The sequence below is a fragment of the Phoca vitulina genome, unplaced genomic scaffold, assembly GCF_004348235.1.
Source record: "Phoca vitulina isolate PV1807 unplaced genomic scaffold, GSC_HSeal_1.0 scaffold4, whole genome shotgun sequence".
In the NCBI taxonomy this organism is placed as follows: domain Eukaryota; kingdom Metazoa; phylum Chordata; class Mammalia; order Carnivora; family Phocidae; genus Phoca; species Phoca vitulina.
Window position 1 is genome coordinate 63,376,449 of NW_022589707.1, and position 21,769 is coordinate 63,398,217.

Genomic DNA, 21,769 nt, shown 5'->3' on the forward strand with positions numbered 1-21,769 from the left:
ATACAAGTGGAAATTAGGCGAAATGATTATACTGCTAAGAAGTAAGAATGAACAGATCCCAAAGGAGAACCGAGAGCGTAGTCCATGAAGCCTCTAATGCTGAGCCTGGCAGACAGGTCCTGAATAGCATGACTGAACTGGATAACTTCCCAGATTTGGATGGATATTGGAAAGACAGGGTTTTTTTTTTTTTCTAATTGAAGTATAAGAAACATAAAGAAGTGCACTTATCTCAAGCATGCATGCAACTTGATGGCTTTTTACTAATGTAATTGCCACCCAGATCAAGAAAGAGGACTTTTCCAAAGGCTTCTTCATGCCCCTTCCCAGACCATAACCCTCTCCCCAGAAGTAATGACTACACGGGTTGTTTATTATAAAAGTTTGCACTTTCTTGTGTATAGCTTTGATTACTCAACATCGTATCTGTGAGAGAAGTTTTTGTTCTCCGTGTACCAGTAGTTGTGCTAAACAGTTTCCTAAGTGGTTTAAACTAGTTTGTAGTTTTCCATCAGTGCCGTGAGAGGGTCAGTTGCTCCATATCTTTTTCAACACTTGGTGTTGTCACCTTAAGCCATTGTAATGGTGTCTAGTTATGCTTTTAATTTTCAATTCCATGGTGACTAATAAGGGTAAGCACTTTGGGCGCCTGGGTGGCTCAGTTGGTTAAGCGACTGCCTTCGGCTCAGGTCATGATCCCGGAGTCCCGGGATCGAGTCCCGCATCGGGCTCCCTGCTCAGCAGGGAGTCTGCTTCTCCCTCTGACCTTCCCCCCTCTCATGCTCTCTCTCTCTCTCTCATTCTCTCTCTCAAATAAATAAATAAAATCTTTAAAAAAAAAAAAAGGGTAAGCACCTTTTCGTAAGCTCCTGGACATTTGGATTTCCTCTTTTGTGAAGTGCCTATTCACATCTTCCACCATTTTTAAAGATTGTGTTATATGTCTTTTTCTGATTGATTTGTAGGAGTTCTTTATATGTTGAGGGTGTAAGTCCTTTGTCAGATAATGTGCAGTGCTAAAATCTTTACCCAGTGTGTAGGAACTTGAATGGGATCCTTCTCCTCTCCACTCAGAACGTCAGACATGATTTGAACATAACTTGCATCTCTCTTACCCAAGCACTTTAAAATACAGAGAGGCAGGACCTTTCCCTAATGCCTTTTTAGCCTATTTTGACCATTTTAAGTATCTAGTAAAATATTTTTAACTACAAACTAAACATATGTGGCAGATCGTGAAGCCTCATAACTAGGCTTTTAAATGTTAGAAACTTCATTTGCAATGTGCATTTTATATACCCCCAATATGCTGAAAATACAATGCTAAATGAGAAGAGTTTTATGAACTTTAAGTATGAGAAACAATTCTTTTGCCCACTGTTCTACTTTATAAATACATTGTGTGTGTGTGTGTGTGTGTGTGTGTGTGTGTGTTGGGGGGTATAAATACCATATTCCTCTTAGATGTATAATAGTATAAAATAAAAGTAAATCACATTCAAGTATAAGCTATTAAGGAAACCTCTTGGCAAACCAACAGGTGTCATGTCTGACAGATTCATTTAAATGACCCTAAAACCTGTGCTGAAAGTTGCCTGGTGCCCCTATTTTTTATATTTTCCAAAGATTGCTCCCTATTAACTTAAACATGTGGTTGGCAAAAGGGACATTTATATATATAATTATATTAAATTGTATTAAATATTAAAATTATTTATCATTACATTATATAAATTTTATAAAAATATATTTTTATAAATATATATGTATATATAATTTTAACTGGGAACCACAGAAGAACACCAAAAAGTAAAAATCAGGGGTGGCAGGTGACTTAGTAGGTTGAGTGTCCCGACTCTTCACCTCAGCTCAGGTCTTGATCTTAGGGTCGTGAGTTCAAGCCCCGCATTGGGCTCCATGCTGGACGTGAAGCCTACTTTAAAAAAAAAGGTTTGGGGGCGCCTGAGTGGCTCAGTGGGTTAAGTGTGGACTCTTGATTTTGGCTGGGGTCATAATCTCAGGGTCTGGAGATTGAGCCCTGCATGGGGCTCTGCACTGGGCATGGAGCCTGCTTAAGATTCTCTCCCCCTCTACCCCTCCCCCATGGCTCACATGCATGTTCTCTCTCTCTCTCTCTCAAAAAAAAAGTAAAAATCACCCACAATCCTACCAATTTAAACACTTGACAGAAAAAAGCAGAAGTTTCTTCCTTTTGTTCCTCCTTCCTGCCTCCACCTCCGGTGGTAACAACTTTTAACTGTAGCTATATCTCCTTCCAAAAATTTTTATATGTGTTCAAATAAGGTTGCCAGATTTAGCAGATAAAGATACTCAGTTAAATTTGAATTTCAGATAGACAACAACTACTTCTCCATATAAATATATCTCACATATCGCGTGGGACATAGTTAAACTAAAAGAGTATTTGTTGTTTATCTGAAATTCAAATTTAACTGAGTGTTGTGTGTTTTCTCTGGCCACCCAGATGCAGACACAGCGACACATACATTAACACGTACACTTGCCTTTTATCAAACTCAAATCAAGCTGTATGTATTACCCTAAGGCTTATTTATGCCTTTTGCGGTTGGTTTATCCAGCTTACAGAAATATCCAGGTTCTTCCGAATGGCTGCTTCATATTACACTGTATTTATCTCTCCTTCTGTTGGTAGACATCTTAGGTATTTCCTTTTTTTTACTATTTCGAACAACCTACCATTGACTGTGGATTGACTTATGATAGACCTGTGCTGTTGCTTCTGTAAGATGAGTTCCTAGAAGTGGAATTACTAGGTCAGAGCATATTTTAAAAACATTGTTTGTTCAATTCCTGTATACTTACTCAGTGAGGCCCACGGCGTGGGCCGCTGAGGGCCAGGTGCACCTGACACACCAGGTCAGGAGGAGCCCAGGCGAAGCTCATGTTTCAGTGTGAGCACCTTGCTTGACCTCTCAGAACCGGCCTCCCCTCCTCCACTGTCCGCCCCAGGAGACCAGGCCCTGTTGTTCTTCAGTGGGGCACAGTGCCTGCCATGAAAGGTACCATGTGACACTAATTTAGAATGAATGACTGTGGATTTACTCAAGGGCTTGTTGGGAGGATTAAACGAAATAACGTCTGCGGAGTGCCTGGGATGCTTATTTGTCTCATCCACCCCCATTTCCAGTTTCTCCCTTAGCGTTAAGGGCCTCTAACTTAGTAAGGAAGACACCATGGTACAGTAAAGTAGGATAAGTTCTGTAATAGAACCATACGTAGAGGGCCGTGGGATTACAGAAGGTGACACCTACCTTAGCCTGGGGGTGTGAGGAAAGTTACCCAGGACCTGGCCAAGATCTACTGAAAGTATGTCTTGAAAAATAAATTGGAAAGAGCCAGACAGACAAGATGTGGGTGTGTTGGGGGGAAAGGGCAATGGAGGGAACATCCCAGGCAGAGGAGACAGCATTGAAGGCGGGCAAGATAGGCGCGCCTGGGTGGCTCAGTTGTTAAGTGTCTGCCTTCGGCTCAGGTCGTGGGATCGAGCCCTGCATCGGGCTCCCTGCTCAGCAGGTAGCCTGCTTCTCCCTCTCCCACTCCCCCTGCTTGTGTTCCCTCTCTCGCTGTGTCTCTCTCTGTCAAATAAATAAATAAAATCTTTAAAAAAGAAAAGAAAAGGGACAAGATATTGGGGAGCCTGGGTGGCTCAGTCGGTTAAGCGTCTGCCTTTGGCTCAGGTCATGATCCTGGGGTCCTGGGATCGAGCCCCATGTCAGGCTCCCAGCTCAGTGGGAAGTCTGCTTCTCCCTCTGCCCCTCCCCCCTGCTCGTCCTGCTCTCTCTCTCACGCTCTTTGTCTCTCTCTCAAATAAATAAATAAAATCTTAAAAAAAAAAAGATATAATAGAGTTCGTCACCTTTGGACCATAGAAACAGCCAGAAATAAAACCAGAGGTGGTTAGGGATCTGACATTAAAATGCTTTAGGTAGCAAGCTAAGCTCTGCCTTTGTCTTATAGTGAACAGTAGAGGACTTCTGTATGATTCAGATTTATATTTTAGATATATTTTGAGTCAACACTGTGGAGAAAAGATTAAAGATGCTTCAGTCCAGAGATAGATAGCTTATTTGTGTTGGAACACTATTAACAATCATCCAGGCAAGAGATACTGGCAACTTGACAAGGACCTTGGAAATGGGAGAAAAGGGCTGATTTCATATATAATTTAGGAACTATAATTACCAGGATTTGATGACTGATTAGCTATGTGGTCGGAAGAAGAGAAGGAATCTAAAATGTCTGTCAGATTTTGACTTGATCATTTAGGTGGGTGGTGATACCATTTATAAGGTAAGAAATATATAGGCTGAAGAACAGAGTTTGATGGGGATGGAAAAACTATTATTATTTGGGGACATACCGAGATTGCAGTTGCTGTGGAATATTCCAGAAAATGTGAATAGCAAGCTTTGAAGTCTGCATGTCTGAAACTCAAGAGAGCGGTCCCAGCTGCCATTATGACTTGGGATACATCAGAATATGACCAAATGTTGGAGCCATGAATGAATACGGTGAGGAGGTTAAGGCAGAATTTAGAATTTAAGATACTTTTGAGATACATAATTGGGAACACAAACAAATGGTGAATGTAACCACTGTAGGCAAAAGAACAGGGAGCTTACCAGAGACCCAGAGAAGGTAATACTGAAAAGTCCAGATGAAAGTGGAGAACATGATGTGGTGATTTTGTCTCAGCAGCTTTAATTGTAGGAGTAGGGCTGGGCAGGTAGTTACTAGAATGAGGCCTTGGAGAATCAGCATGAGGAGAAGTGCGAGAGAGGATTTTGTGGTGCCTAGAAAGAGAATGATCAGAAATACTGACTGGGAGTTTCGGGTGCGCCAGGAAAAGATTGGGAGGCAAAAGAGGGGCAGGTTTGAGACAACGATCAGTCCCGGAAGTTTTGGGGAGGGACATCCTTAACCCAGAGCCACACTCAGTGTATATATGTACCTATACCTGGATCTCTTAAAATATTAAGTTCTCCAGCCCATCTTTCCTGGACAATTCCTATTGCACTGCCTATTTTAATGGTTAACTTGCTGAATTCTTTGTAAGACAATTAGATTCTTAACCTCATTTTCATTTTTGCCTTGGTGCATAGCTCTTCGATTCTATTTAGCTTCAAGATCCCTTTTCTCTTGACCTCAATGCTTTTCCTGACAAGATATGACCACCCAGAGCCTCTTCTTCCTGTATCGAAGGAGTTATTAGTGAGGAGCATATGGTTCTCCTCCCCCTGGAGATGCATTTGCTCTCTCCTTACAGGCTCAGCTTAAAAATTCAGTCCTTGCAACAACATGGAATAAAAAATGTTGAGCCCCCATAAACAGCTGTGCATGCAGCTTTACCCAAAACAGATAATATGCACAGATGTGTTTATGGGAAGGAAGCATGAATACACAGTGTGTTGTTTTCAGCTTCTCGCCACTGCAAGGATTTCTTTTCTTTTTCAAGGAAAGAGGTACATTGTGGTAAGCAGTGTTTTACGACCTATAATAAAAACCCTTGTAAAGACCATTTTTTGACCAAATGAAGCTAAGTGTTCTTTTCAGAGTTCTCATTTGCTCCTCTCCCCCTCTCTGTATTGGAATGCACATAGTTCAGCATTAATGGATAACATAAGGAAATAACATCACAAATTCTAATTCTTATTTGTTAAGCTGGGAAAGCAACCAAAGTTAATTATGTAATAAAGTTCATTAGTAATGTTTTTCCCTACTCAGTAGTAGCTTCTGAATATATATGTTGATTAAGTAAAAAATTATATTGCATTCTTAGAGTAAATGATTATGATCACATGAAAACAACCATCAGAGAGTTTGAGGGAACGTCCCCAGTTGGAGGCCTTGTAGAAAAATCACTTCAGGTACAAAGTAAAAAGCAACTTAAAACCACCTTAGAAAGTTGGGTTATTTACAAAAAGAGGCCTATAATGCATTCCATGAATATTAACAGTTAATTTCTGAGGATGCTTCTAGATCTAAGATGCTAGCGATCTTTAGACTTTCAAAATAAAGAACAGGCAACACAACACTTGATTTAGTTAAAATAAATATTTTAAAATTTGTACCGTTTAATATGCACACAGTAGTGTTTGTTGATCTTAATAATGACTGTTTGGGAAGATGAGAGGCTGTCCATGTACTACCAAGAGAAAACTAGATGGATCTGAACTTAGCCAGATGCCATTGCTAATGATGGGTCCTCTTCTTGACTTAGTGGCACCAGTCCCGAAGCTGGGAGGTTCACACACTAGTTTTAGTCTTCACAACCACCCTGCAAGAAAGTGTTATCCCCATTTTATGGATGAGGAGACTAGGGCTTGATGCTAGGGGAGGGGAGCTTAAATAACAGGCCCAAGGCCACCCAGCATGTAACCTGGAGATGTAGCAGAGCCCTCAAAAGATGGCCTGTTGAAGTTGACCCGTGAAAACACTCGCATATTGCATTTGTCTCTTGAATTGACTTTCCTCTTGTTTTCCCTTTCTGGTGTTCTAATGCAGACCTTACTGTCTTATGTCTAGAGTAGAATAATAGCCTCCTTATAGCACCTCCCATCTATTCTGTATGCTAAACCATCAATAACGACACACCATTCTTTTACACAGTTTCACTAGTTTCCTGCTGACTGCAAGATAAGGCTCTATAAACTCCCACAGGCTCAGCAGTAAAACCCTTTGCGGGGCGGTCCCATTCAGCAGTGGCCCCTCTGCAGGGGCTGTTGCTGGTCCTCGAACACCTAGGCAGTTGTCCTCCAAAACCTCTGCTAATGAGGTCTTCCAGGCAGATGCTTCCCCAACACCTAGTAGTACTCCAGGTCAGTGTCTGTGCTGCCGCCTCCTCAGTGCTTAGCTCAGTGCTTGGAGCACTACGCCCTTCGTCATCCTTGCCGTATACTGACTTGAAGGGTGTAGGTGTACATTTACATCTTCTCTCCCCATCCAAACAAGGGTGCCCTGAGCCTCTGTCTTAGGTGTGTGTGTGTAACATCACCTACACAATGCCTGACACGTAGCAGGGACTTCCTGTTTCTTTGGAATAAGTGGTAGCAATGCGTTGTGTTCACTTTACACCATATAAAGTACTTAAATATGTCATGTCCTACTTATTATACGTAATTATATATTATTACAATATATGTAATTATATATAAATATATAATATCTTATTAAGTCTCTTCAAGGTTATTTCCATTTTTATAGATGTGAAAACCAAGGCCTGCAACCGTTGCAAATGACTTGCCTTAAATTATATAACTAGTAAGTAGAAATTCACATGCAATGCTCTTAGCTCTATTCAGTGGCCTTTCTTTTAAATCATACTGCCCTCAAAAATGGAAATTTGCATCTCACATGTAGGTGGCTTGCTTAGGTTATATACATTTGCAAGAGAAATTTCTTTTGTCTTTCCACTTGGCAAATACTCAATAAATTCTTGGTGAATAACTGATAAACCACAATGGAAAATTGTAGCCTTTTCACTAACAACTCAGGAATCAGCTTAATTAGTGAGGATGTTTTATATAACTCCTGTACACAGAGCCGAGAGCAAAAGTCATTATATTTCATCTTCATGCCTGTCTATGCACTGTTAAGTAATTCATCAAATCAAGTAAAATCAACAGATTTCCTAGTGTAAGGTGCCTTGTTGGATTCCATGGAGAGTATAAACAAGCCCCACATTCCTATTTCTCAAGAAATTTACAGTCTAGCTCAATAGCACTTGACAATTTAAAAAACAAATCAAATATTTAATATACAATAATAATAATTATATCTCTGCAGCTCTGTGATGGAGGCAGGGCAGAATTTATCCTGATTTTTTAAAAGATTTTATTCATTTATTTGAGAGAGAGAGAGTGCAGAAGCACAAGCAGGGGGAGAGGCAGAGGGAGAAGAGGAAGAAGCAGACTCCCTGCTGAGCTCGGAGACCCATGCAGGGCTCAATCCCAGGACCCTGAGATCATGACCTGAGCCAAAGTCAGACACCTAACCGACTGAGCCACCCAGATGCCCCATCCTGATTTTTATGAATAAAAAACTGAGGTTCAGAAAAGTTGGGCCTTGGTTAGTCAGTTGGCTAGTGGCGAAGAGGAAATGGAACTTAGTCGGTAGCACTGGATTAAGAGACCACACTTTGAGAAACATTGATGTGGTGATATGAAATTAAAGGATTAGAAGATTTAGCCAGTGGTCTGATTCTGCACCCAAGTGATGTCTTAAGCAAAGTAATTTGATCTATAGAATGCTTCTCTTAGGGATGAGAGAGAGAAGTGACTTACTTAGAGTCATACCTCTAACTGTGGAACTGTGTGCTAAAATCCATGTCTCTTGATGATCAGGTTGCAGGAATTTTGGATAGAGTTGGTAAGATAGAAAGAAAACATCTTTCACTGTTTTTATTCCATGCTTCAGTGTTCATTATAGACCTAGGGGTATTATATTTCTGAAATAATGAACCAAAAGTCTTAACACACATATGAAGATGCTCTAATGGCTAACAGGTAGGAATACTGATTTCTGTGCTATGCCTCTTTGGTCCCTATCCCCTAATCCACACCTACTTTTTCTGTTTCCCTAGAGTTTTATCACCTGCCAGAGTATTCCTCCTTGGGAAGAGAGTCAGTGAGTTCTTTTTAAGCTCATGGTTTTTATAGACTTCATAGTCATTTCCAATGCAGTTTGGGTCTCACTCCTCTGTGAAAAGTCATTGAACATTTACAGACACCTATTAATACAGTGTCCTAGAAGTCTAGTATATCTGAAGGAAGAGTGATTAAAGCAGAGGCCTCTTTCAGAAGATGGGGCCACAGAGCAGTGAGTGAGTAAAGTTGGAGGAAGTCCTCAGGAGTCCAAGATCAAAGACCAGAGAGCCAGATGGGCTTTGTCTGAGGGCATTCAAGCATGAGAATGATCTGATGGGATCAGGTCTGCATGTTAAAAAGATCAGGCTAAGGGCACCTGGGTGGCTCAGTCTGTTAAAAACCCAACTCTTGATTTCAGCTCAGGTCATGATCTCAGGGTCGTGAAATGGAGCCCGGCATTGGGCTCCACACTCAGCGGGGAGTCTGCTCCAGATTCTCTCTCTCTCCCTCTCCCCCTGTCTCTCCCCCTCCAACTCCCACTCACTCTCTCCTTCTCTCTAAAAATAAATAAATCTTTAAAAAAATGTTTGGCTGAAGATAGTATACAAATAAAAGTAGAATAGCACATGACCATTAAAAATTGGGCAGTAGATCTGTATTCCTTGACATGCAAATGAGTTCAGTATACATTATGATGTGAAAAAGGAAATTTCAGAATCATATACACTAGTATTCCATTTATAAAACAGAAAATAACTTTCTGTTTGAGAATACATGTATAGAAAAATTAGGGAAGGATACACCAGTATGTTAATTGTGGTTATCTTTGGATGGGAGAATTGTGGGTGGTATTTATGTTTTTCCTTGTGTTTTGATTTTTTTTATATTAACAGTGAATATGTGTTACATTTCTAATCAGAAACATAGAAGATCTTTTTCTTTTGGAGAACAGCGAAGGGGAGGGAGGGATCCAGTGTGAAATGCCATGGCAGGGTTAAGTTAGGAGTAGAATGTCCCATTGGTTGTGGCAAACGAGTGGTTATTAGTGATCTTGCACGAGCTGCCACAGCTCCATTCACTGTAGTGACGTGATGTGGATGAGAAATAGGAAAATGTGCATTGCTGTGTAAAGATCATTGTCTGAGAAAAGAAGGGGAGGGACGCCTGGCTGCCTCAGTTGGTGGAACATATGACTCTTGGTCTCAAGGTGGTAAGTTCGAGCCCCATGTTGGGTGTAGAGATTCCTTAAAAATAAAATCTTAAAAAAAAGAAGGGGGTCACTTGGGTTGTTTATTGGTCAAGGGACAATAGAGAGGGTAAGGGAATGGCTAGTTAGAGCAATGGCGACTTGAATAAGCTGAATTGAATGTGACCCAGAGTGTAGGAGGAAGATGAATACTATGTAGGAGGAAGGAAATCTTTCCTATCAGAAGATAAAGGAGAGGGCTAGGTGCCAGTGCTTATAAATTTATAGGTGGACACAAGGGAGGTAATAGCATTCCCTTGATGGTCTGCATTTCTCCCTGTAGTGGAGCGTAGGCTAGAGTGCTAAGAGAAGAAAGGGAGATGATAATGTAGGGAGACAGTGGTAAAAATTCAGACTAGCTTATAAGGACAGCAAGAGGGCTTATTAGGGACCAGTAGGATTACCTGGCACTATGATAATCAGGATTGGAGGCTGACTTCATATTGATAATGGACACATACATGATCATTCCCCCCTCAACCCAAACAGCTCTCTGCAATATAGGTATAACAGCCAAGAAAGAAAGAGTGGTTGGGCTAATTGAGGATTAAGCTTTGTATAGAAGATAAGATAAAATGACCAACAAGAGAGAGGAGGGAATTGGCAGATCTAGCAAATGGTGTGTGAAGAAGTTGCTCTCCAAATTTACTTAGTTATGCTGTCTAATAAGCTTATGTAAATTTAAGTGATATATTGATATCCAAATAAATGTAATTAAAGTAATTTAAACATTTTTTAATTAAAATATTTTGTATCAGAGTTGAGTGATCACACATTCCTGTTTTTAGCCATGGAAATAAATGGCAAATAATGGAATGGGGTTGAAGAAGTCAAAGGTCTCTGAGGTTAAGGTGCTATGCAGGGCATCCTGCATAATGTTGAAGTCATGCAGGAGAATGGTGAATGTAGGGTAGAGGGGATGAGACCCTGAGGAATATGGAGGATTGATAGCAAGTGATAGCGGTGAAGAAGAGGATGTTGTGACAATAAATGGAAGGAGGTGTAAGTTTCAAAGAGAAAAAGATAACCACCTGGAAGTGATAACAGGCACCAAGAAAGGAATGTTGGTACAGGCCCTGTGACGGGGGAGGGGGTGTCGGGCAAAGAGAGCTGTAAATGAAAGATAGTGACCTTAACAGGTTTTAGTTAATATAATTTTAGTTAAGTTTGATTGGTTAGAATAATTTTCAACTGCACATTATAGAACACTCAATGAAAAAATAGCTTTAAATAAGGGCATTATTGCTGTAACTACAGGGCTAGAGGTGGGCAGCCCGAGTTGATGCAGCTATTCAGCAATATCCTCGAAAACCCACTCTTTCCCTCATTACACTCTGCAGATGATGTCTCCCTTTGTGTTTCAAGAGGGTTGCTACAGCTGCAAGGTCCTATCCTCAAGCAGTAGCACTTCTAGTGTAAGATGCCCTGATGGGGGTTGGGGCTGGGAGGTGAGGAGGAAGTACAGCAAGAATTTTCTACTGTCGTCCTCTTATAAAGGGGAAAAATACTTCCCGAAACTCTGGAGCAGATTTGCCCATACGTCTCATTGGCTAACACTAGGTCTCATGTCCATCCCTGGATCAGTTCCTAACAAATGGGAATGTGATTACCTTGGACCAATCCTTCATGGCTGGCAACCAACAATGTCTTACAGGAGGCAAATAATAATATGCTCCACTCTGGAGCAGAAAACCAACTTTTGTAATACATTACCTCATTTGGAGAGGAGGGAAGTACTTAAGTGAGGGGAAAATTCTCAAAAGAGGGAAATGAGAAGGAGAATGGGGAAAAAGATAAGAAGGTATTTTTCCAAATGCAGCCATTAAAAAGCATATTGTTAAAAAAAATTATTATGAAGAATATGCGGTGAAATGGGGGAATATCCACAGTGTGTTGTTAAATGTTTTAAAAAGATCACAAAACAATGTGCATAGGACAAAAACCATTTGGATCATTAGTCAATAACCTCTAGGCACTTGTGCTTTGTATTTTTTTATTTATGCAATGCTGATTTTTATATCCTGCTCTGAAAAAAGTTATAATTAACATTGCTATTTGTAGTTTCAATTCCCGATGACTTTCCACTGTGGGTTAATAATAGCCATCATGGTGACATAATGATTCCTTCTTTCAGACTGTCCATTTAGTCATTGCATTGTCCTTCAAATACCAACATTTCCAGGCTCGGTGAAAATTAGTTGTTCTTTTCTTATTTCTAGTTAGTTGAGACCGATTCTTTACTTACTTCAGCATTATCATCACTTCCAGGAATGAATAATATATGGATTCTTTTCATTCTCTCTTTAGAATACATATTTTATTAATAAAATTGGCATACAAAGCCACTTTTATTATGCTTTTATCCAGTTGCCTAGAAGCAGTAAAAATAGAAAGTCAGCACTTGCAATTAGGGGCCTTGCCTTTGTTTCTGCCGAAGAGTCCCAAGGCGATGTGTTGCCCTTACTCAGTTATCCCATTCCCACCCACCCCACCCCCGGCTGGGGCACAGTGTGATGAAGTGACAGAGAATAGGAGACAGCTTGACTGGAACAAAGCTCACATGTGACTCTTGCAGCTCATCTCCAGGTCCTCCCATTTATTGTTTGCTTTGAATTCATGAATTACAGCTTTCCAGGTGATCTGAAGTTTTAAGGAACCGGCTTTAACCCCCCTCTTGCTTTGTCAGAATTTGTTTTGCCCTTTGTGATTTAGATGTGATTTTAGGCATTCTTTGGGGACTCCTGAGGACCAAAATGAGAAGTGGGGGGAACCTGTTGATAAAGCAGTCTTTGCAGCCCATTGTTGTTGTTAGGAATTGATCAGTGGAAGCATGAAGGAGCTTCTGTCAAGTTTTGAAGTAGAATAAAGGTGTGTACCATACAGTCAGCTTGATGTGGAGACATTCAGCAGATTCCCCCTGTGCACAGAGATAGGAGTGAGTGAAGTCACCAGTGTTTGAAGGACCTGCCAGCTGACTCAGACGTGGCTTCGTTATTCACTACTCCATTGCTCTGTGTAGTAATATCATACCATACTTTACAGGTGAACTGTGATTTTAAAAGATCCTAGGACTAAATCTGGCAATTCCACTTCTGGGTATGTATATCCCAAATAATTGAAAGCAGGGTTGCAAAGAGATATTTGTACGCACATGTTCGTAGCAGCATTATTCACAGTAGCCAAAAGGTGGAAACGACCCATATGTCCATCAACAGATGAATGGATAAGCAAAATGTGGAATATACATACAATGGAATATCATTCGGCCTTAAAAAGGAAGGACATTCTGACATACACTACCACGTGATTGAATCTTGAGGACATTTTGCTAAGTGAAGTAAGCAAGTCACAAAAAGACAAATACAGTATGATTCCAGTCCACTGAGGTATCTGGAGTAGTCAGATTCATAGAAATAGAGAGTTAGGAGAGTGGTTGCCAGGGTCTGGAGAGGAGGGAGAAATGGGGAATTGTTCAATGGGTATAGTTTTAAGTTTTGTAAGATGGAAAAATTCTGGAGCTTGGTAGCACCACAGTGTGAATAAACTCAGTACTGAACTCTACACTCAAGAATGGTTAAGATGGTCAGTTTTATGTTATTTGTATTTCACCATGATAAAGAATTTTAAAACATATAGTCATGATCCACAAAAACAAAAAAAGATTCTAGGACTAGCCCTGGAATTGTCATTATTATTATTGTCATTATTATTAAAGGGCTCTTCTTTCTTTATGGCTTTTACCATCACCCTTTATGTGTAAGCGATCATGATCTTTTATTTCTATTCCTAATCATAACCCCTACCTTAAACCAACATGGTGTCAGTTTAATGTAAAATACCTTTGTTGTATGTGATCCATTTTAGACTCTAGACTCCTGTAATACCCTCCATAGAAAACAAGCTAGATAGGAGGCCTTTGTAGGAAACAACAAATCATTATGAAGATACTTGAAACTTGAATAACAAATTTGAAAACACTGTAATTTACACATTATAAGGAGGACAAAAATGATTGACTACAGGTTGTGTATGTCTTATTTTTAGTTTTTAAATAGATAGGCTGTTGATGTACATTTTTGTCACTAAAACCTTGAGGACATGACTATGTCAACATAGATAAAGCCAAAAATCCAGAATTGTCCATTGAAAGCTGTTATTTGTGTGATTTACTATATGGTATATAAATTGGGTGTTTTAGTATCTTTTGGAACTAATTACACTATGTAGTTGGAAAAAAGACCCAATGATAAAAGTTTTTCCCATTAGAAAACCTTGAGGTAAGTTTTCAGTTTGTTTGTTTGTTTGTTTTTTGAAGAAATAACAGGATTGAACCTTTAGAACACCTATAAGAAATTATTACACAGCTTTACAGATTTCTAGTATTCAGACTGAAGTCCAGAATCTTCTAAGGGGGTGACCAAGGACAAAACCCCACCCAAAATCACTGGGAGCCAGACTTCATTCCATGATGGTGTCCTGTTGAAACATGCTTCAGAAAGATACAGAGTGAGGGCCCCAAGTGACTAGTAGGTATCCTAAGTATGACTAGATGTTTAAACCTTTGCTACCAGAATTGTGCACTGTAACGTAAAAATCTCTGTTTAACATAAAGAGCCTTAATTGGCAGTATCCGTAGTTTCATTGCCTTGTATCACCAGGATTACTGTGAAATATGTATCTTGTATAAGATTAATTTAGATTAAAATCTTGAGGAGCTAATTTAAAAGTATGTCTCACAATACTATAAACTGAGATCGAACAGATAATAAACTTAAGTAAAGAATCCTTTGAAATGTCTTTGATCCAAGCACTTCTTGTGATTCTGAAGGAAAGGTGTTTTTCCTGCCTTGTTTAGTGTTACAGTTTCATTCATTCATATCATTCTCAGGAATTGGGACCATGTCTTATTCTTCTTTGTGATTGGAGTCCCTGACATAGCGGAGTATATTCTCCCTTCGAGATTAGGTGTTCCAGTGAATGACAGTTAAAGATTGAGGAGGGTTCCCACATAACAGTTATTGTAAGTCTATAACGTGCATCAACCTACCTCACAGGTGAATTACTGAAGATAATGAGACTTGGGCAAAAAATTTATAAATCATTTAATTTAAAGCTCACATAGTTCCCCTGGATATTGTAGGGGAACTGTAGCTGGATATTGTAGGTTTAAAAGAAAACCCTGTTTGCTCACCGAAAAAATTTTTTAAATAGCCTAATAAAATCTAAAGAATGGTAATCCTTATGTAAAATCAACTTCCCATACATCTATAAGCATCATTTACATGGAATCAGCGTTAGTGCACTTATATGGCTTGGCACTACTTAAACCGTGCTGGTTGTAATAGATACAATGGTGACAAGTCATTTTAATGTACCCCAGCCTTTAAATGAAGGGGAACTAGACTCTCAGTATAAGTTCCAAAATAACGCAACTAAAACCAAATAATAATGATTATGGCATATCCCAGGGAGGAAAACCATGCCGCTATTAAAAATCATGTTGCATTAAAAAAAAAAAAAGATATATTGTAGAAGAATTTTGTTGACGTGGCAAAAATATTCATAATGAATCATTAAGTGTTTTTAAAACAACCACAAAATGATGTGTACAGAATAATAATCATTTTTATTTATAAATACAAGTGTATATTAATATTCTTTATATGTGCTATACATTATATATAATATTTATATATGTAAATACGATATACTTATACTTACAAATATAGCAACATCTGTAATTTTTGAAAGACCAGAAAGACAAAAATTATTTAACAGTGAAGTTTTCTCTGTTCTCTGAATGGTAGGATTTTGAGTGATTTCTGTTCTTCCTCTGGATTTTTTAAAAAATATTTTATTTATTTATTTATTTATTTATTTGAGAGAACGCGCGCTCACACGTGAGCAGAGAGAGAGGGACAAGCATACTGCGCACTGCCATCTCATGACCCGGAGATCATGGCCTGAGCCAAAATCAAGAGTTAGACATTTAACCGACTGAGCCACCCAGGCACCACCTTCCTCTGGATTTTTAAAAAAATTTTATGTTTCTGCATTAAGCATGTACCAATTTAATAAGAAAGACGTAGTACGTCCTATATAAATAAATACCGAAATAAAAGCAATACACACTTTTTTTTTTCCTCTGGTTCAGGCTTTTTATAAACTTTAGATGGGCTTTATTATTAATTACTTCAAATTTTAACATTTTTATTCTGCTAATTGTCTGCTTAAAGCATCTGAACACTGAAAAATGAACCAAACAGATTTATTCTTTGTACAGTGTTAAATGGGTGGTGTTTAGCATATATAAGAAGGGAAAGATGATAGGCCGGCATGGCATTACTTTAGGTTAATCATGCTGTTTAAAATCCAGGGCTTACAAGTCACGTGCATACGTTTCCAGTAATGACTGATTGGCCCCAGTGCTTTCGTTAACATTGCATGCTTCATTTTCACACTGGAAGTGTGTGTATTGTGAGGTGTGTGACTTGCCATGGTTCTCAGGTCCTGAAGGACTGACCCTCACCAGTGCAGTTTTTGCCAAGAGTTTTGCCTTCGAAAACCTAGAATGTAAACCCTCCCAGCCAGAATGTCCATGGAGGTGCATCTCAAAGGGATTCTGGCACACCTGTGACATTGCATACCTCTGCTCAGTGCTTTGTTTCCAATGCTGAGGATTCGGCAAGTTCCTGATGGCACTGTCCACATTGTCTTACAGTTGTTTTTGACTGTCTCCCCTGGGGAAACAGGACACTTGAATGATTGTCATTCATTGAATGCTTACCACGTGCCGGAACTGCACCACCCACTTTGCATACGTTACTTCATGTAATCTCATAATACTATAAAAAATAAGCACTATCTTCTCTTCATTTTATGGAAAACTGAGGCTTTGGTTTTCAACAAGCTGGCATGTAAAGACAGAACTCCCAGCTCTGAACGAAAAACCAGGACCGTGAACCAATAACCAAATATGGTCCAGCTGGTGAACAAGTGTGTCCTTACAGTCTCAGCCGGCTCTGAAGCCCATGATGCTGCCCTCCCATTTTTCTAATCCTTATATGAACAAAATAATTCCATCCTCCCTTGTGTACACCATTTGCACAATATCTTGGAGGGTGGGTCAATCTTGTTAACTCGAGATTTCGAAGGATCCAGGGGTCAGCATCTTAAATTCCTACTTTCAGACACTTTCTGAGGTTTAAATCTTCTCTCTAATTTTACCGGTTCCAAAGTTAGAAAAAGATGTGACACTGGTTTATTTTTTGAACACCCCCCCCACCCCGTCTCCATGCCAGTTGATAATGATAGCAATAAGAGCTGCCATTTATTGAACGCTTACTACTACGCTACGTGCTTTACAAACAGTGATCCTCTGAAGTAGGTTTTGTTGCTTCCCCATTTTACAGACGGGAGAATGGAGGCTTGGTGAGATTAAATGGCTTACCTGGCTTCACGTACTCATTCGAACATTGATCTAATAAAGGAGTGCTTTGAGGATTTGAACCCACTTTTTCTAGGCTATAGTTGGAATCAAGACTTATCTCTTGGCTAGTGCTGTTACTTGGGGCTAATTATTTACACCTGGGAATCAGTTTCTAGACCTATGAAATGGAGGTAATGCTATTATTTACCTCAGTGTTGGGTTGTATATTGAGTTACTAAACAGAATGTGTTTAGAACAGTGCTTGACATGTAGTGACTGCTTAGTGTTCGGTGCTATAAAAGTAGTAGGAATTACCATTAATATTATTATCATTTACTGGATTTTAATTGTTGAAATAACATATTGAACCATATAAAGGTGTATGAAATAAAAAATATCTCCCTCTTACCACTTACTTCCTCTCCCCAGTTCACTACAGACACCAGTTTGGTATTTATCTTCCAGAATATTTCCCATACCATCTGAAACTATTTTTAAAGTTTACTTTCATTAATAAAATACAGGTCAATGTGAAATTTTTTGTTAGTGACCTTGAGAATGGGAGACTGGAGAGGTAGGAAAGGAGACGAATTCATTTATTCATCGAATGCTTTCCAGCACTGAGGATTCAGCCTGTTGAATCTCTGTTGGGACAGTTTATTGATTTTCTTTTTTGGTTTTATTTAGGATATGATGTTTCAGCTTCTCCGAGGTCTAGACTTTCTTCATTCTCACCGAGTAGTGCATCGTGATCTAAAACCACAGAACATTCTGGTGACCAGCAGTGGACAAATAAAGCTGGCTGACTTCGGCCTTGCCCGCATCTACAGTTTCCAGATGGCTCTTACCTCAGTGGTGAGTGAGAAAGTGCTATTCTTTGATCAAGCTCATGTTTCCTCTTTTAAATGACAAACTGCCCCCATACCATGCCCCTAAGATTATTACTGCCTGTGCTCAGTTGGTGGACAGAATGTCTTTGCACTTTTTAAAAAGCAGGGCTAGAAAGAAAGGATTTTGCTTACAATTACAGACGCATCCCGACCGGGCTTGTCCCAGAAGGACCCATTGCAGAAACCCTCCATTACATTGTCACCACTAGAAAGGAATCAGTTACAAGTTTCCAAATGCTTTTTGCCGTAACCACTGTTTTCAGAGCTGCATACACAAAATGTGGGGAAACACAGCTCAAGGGTTTAGGGAAGCAGAGTCCCAGGAACGCTGATCTGTCTGTAGGATCCTGGTTTGAGAAACAGCCAGGTACCTGCACAGGTGTGTGAGAGCACTCTTCTGAAGCTGTGGTGCTGACTATGAAGACGAAATTGAATTTACAGTGAACTAGGTTGCCCCACGAATAAGCAGCAGCCTCCCCCCACCCCACCTCCGCTGCTGGGTGATGCCTTCGTCCAAGCCAAAATAAAGGGTAAACCCAAGGGCCTGTTTTGTCAAAGAATGACAGTTATGGTATCCTAGGGTTTTTTTGTCTCCTTCAGACACAAAACCGTGAAGTAGGCACTAAGAACTTTTATCTTTGAAAGACCTGTTTTACATGCAGTGAATTCATGCAAAGATACAAAAAGCCAGGGAATGTCCTTTTACTGTGCTACTTACTTGGGGTAGGAGGTTGATGCCAAGAATCCCCTTGGGTCCATGAAGACTATAAAAATTGTCCTCAAAGCATTAGATGAAGCCTTAAAAAAAAAGACTCTTCTTGGGTCAATATGTCATTTTTCACGTAGTCCATCTCTAGCGTTGAAGCGATTCTCCGTCAGGGGCGGCACTGCCCTGGGGGGAGGGCATTGCTGAGAAATGTATGGCAGCATCTTTGGTCATCCTAATGACTTGGGGGATGGCAGTGACCACTAGGAGGCTGATCTTCTGCCCACCAAAGAATTGTTTACCCGAATTCGCTAATGCCTCAGCTGAGGAATAGACAGAAGGGGAGTTGGAAATTCTCTGAGATATCTTGGCTTAGGAAAACATTCAGTTTACAAAAGTGTTCCATTTCCCCACCGCCAAAATATGGTTACTACAACCTGGACACTAAGACCGCATACTTTCCCAACATTTTATGCTTTACCTAGGGCGTCAGAATTTTTACAGAGGTTTCCTTGGAGTGTGTCACCATTGTTGAAAGAGAAATCATGGTTTTGAGAAGACAAAGCACAAGACGGTATTTCAAGGATACGCCTCAGCTTTGGGCTGGTTCGAGTGAGCCCTTGTATTCTTATATAATCACAGCCGAACTGCTGAGTCTGTGTGTTTCCCCAGTGGGAAGGGTTAGGTAGGCTGTGGGCTTCCCTAGAATATAGTTGTGCATGTTGTTTGGCATCCCTGAGGAAAAGTTTAAATAGGCTTTGTGATTCCAGTGGTCATCGGGGAAGCAAATGGAAGGAACTGATCTCCTTGGGTACTTTAATTGAGGGAAGGATGAGGCATAACTGAGCCAACTCTTTATTTTGATTCCCCCGAAATGGGCACAAAAAACCATAAATAAAAACAGGAAACCCAGTTGGGTTTTTTTTATTTTTTTTATTTTTATTTTTTTGCTTATTAAATTTGAGGAATGATAGCCCAGCTTGTGCGTAACATCAATTAACATTCCATTCTTGCTGAAAGTTGATATGTTCAGACAGGAAAATGTAGACAAATTATTTCACAGAGAAAAGGGGAAAGGCAGTCATAAATACCTGATTTTTCAGTGTCTAATTTGTACTGCATACTCTGTATTTCATATGGTGACATAAAGTAAAAAATCCTAGCAACTGGGAAAGACACTGGAACAAATTTAACATTATTTGCAAGAACGATAGCTGGAATTTAATGTCAGTAATAAAGGTTATGATTCCTAAAGGGTACTGCATTTAAAATTTTTCCCATTGTTTTGTGTTTTTCTATTTAAGGAAAAGTCCGTTTAGTATAGTGATGCATTAGTTACCGTATACGTGGTGATATATAAAGACTTAGAATCAGTTTTTCAGACTGAACTGGTATTTATTTTTAGAATTTCTTGAAGAGAAAAAGACTGCGCTCCACTTCCTGGAAATACACATTTTTTAGAGGGTTATGTCATACAGGACCTGGGAATCAACTTAATCTGTGGAATGTTAAAGGAATTACAAGTTAACTGATTCGAAACTGGCATCGTACAGCCACGAGAAATGCTAATATATTAGTTCTCTTCCAAAGCCTGACTTAAATGTCCCCTTCTGGTACTCCCTGCAGAAATCAGTCCCACCTTCCTCCTTCAGTGGTTCAGAATGACATCTTACTCATGTCTTTCATAACACCGTTTTCTCTCTCGGTTGTAATTATTTTTAGGGTCTTCTATATCAGGCTGTATGCTCCTGGAAGGAATTGGCCTTTTGGGAAGAAATTTAGGACAGTTTAAGAGTGGACGATTGTCGTAGCTGTGGGTGGTGCGTAACTTAGGGTGTGTAACAAATACCTATTTATTTAAAGGTTGTAGAATGAAGACGTGAATGGCTACAGTGAATGCCTCACAGACTCAGGCAGGAGGGGCCCCTGGCCTGGATGTCATACTTTAGAGGAGCCTGCACTGGCCCTGTACCAGCCGGGCCTCCCTTCGTGGAGCATCGAATCCAGGCTGCCAGGGAGATGCTCCAGCTAGAGTCTGAGACCCCCCTCCCCCTTCCCGCCACACTCAGGGCATTGCAATTCCCTGACCCGAATGGGTCCTTCCTCCTGACAGCAGATTGTACCACTTGTGTGTCCACCCAAGTCTGAGGGCAACAGTTTGCAGCCAAACGGGCAGAGTGTGCACATTGGGATGGGAATGCATGTAAATATGTGTGTGAGACCTCTTGTGGTGTAGGAAGGAGCTGGGGACTGTGGAGAGCGGTGGGACCCTGTTACACTTAATACCTGACGTGGGTTATTTCTATCAGAAATTTCTCTGAAGCCATGAAAATCCACTCCTGTGACCAGTATTGAAATACTACTACGTTTGTGGAAAAACAAAGAGAGTAGGTTACAGGGAGGTTCTTTCCATTGCACATAAGTGATGTGTGTAAGGATCATGACTCACGGGGTTATATAATCTTGGTGACAGAAGGGTTTCAATAATATATGCTTATTCAACAGAATGACAACAAGGCTAGCTAAAATTATATTTAGGGTCATTCTAAAGTCGGCATTTCTGAGTACTTCCCGTGTCAAATGCAGTGTATGGTGCAACTCGTTTTTGTCTGTCAGGATAAAAGAGAAAAATAGAGAGCAACCGCTCAGCCAGCAGTTTTGGCCACACCTGGTTGTGCTCGCAGGTCTGACCCGGAGAGTCTGAGGAGCAGAACCTGGGACATCACCAGCAGTGTGATGATGACTCTGATCATCATGAAGCGCTATGAACAGCAGCTCAGGGAGGGAGCAGTCTTCACATCTCTTCACATCTCTGTGATGCAAAATCGTTATTAACCGCTTTTTCGAATTGGACCGTACGGCACGCAGGGT

At 40.1% G+C, this 21,769-nt stretch overlaps 1 protein-coding gene across 1 annotated transcript in view; it reads left to right on the forward strand.

Annotated features, from left to right (window-relative positions):
• The window catches only part of CDK6 (cyclin dependent kinase 6), a 226,415-nt gene that overhangs the window by 91,714 nt on the left and 112,932 nt on the right, over window positions 1-21,769 (forward strand). Inside the window, exon 4 of the mRNA XM_032402159.1 lies at window positions 17,990-18,157. Within this exon, the coding sequence (XP_032258050.1) occupies window positions 17,990-18,157 (168 nt within the window). The remainder of the gene's footprint in view (window positions 1-17,989; window positions 18,158-21,769) is intronic.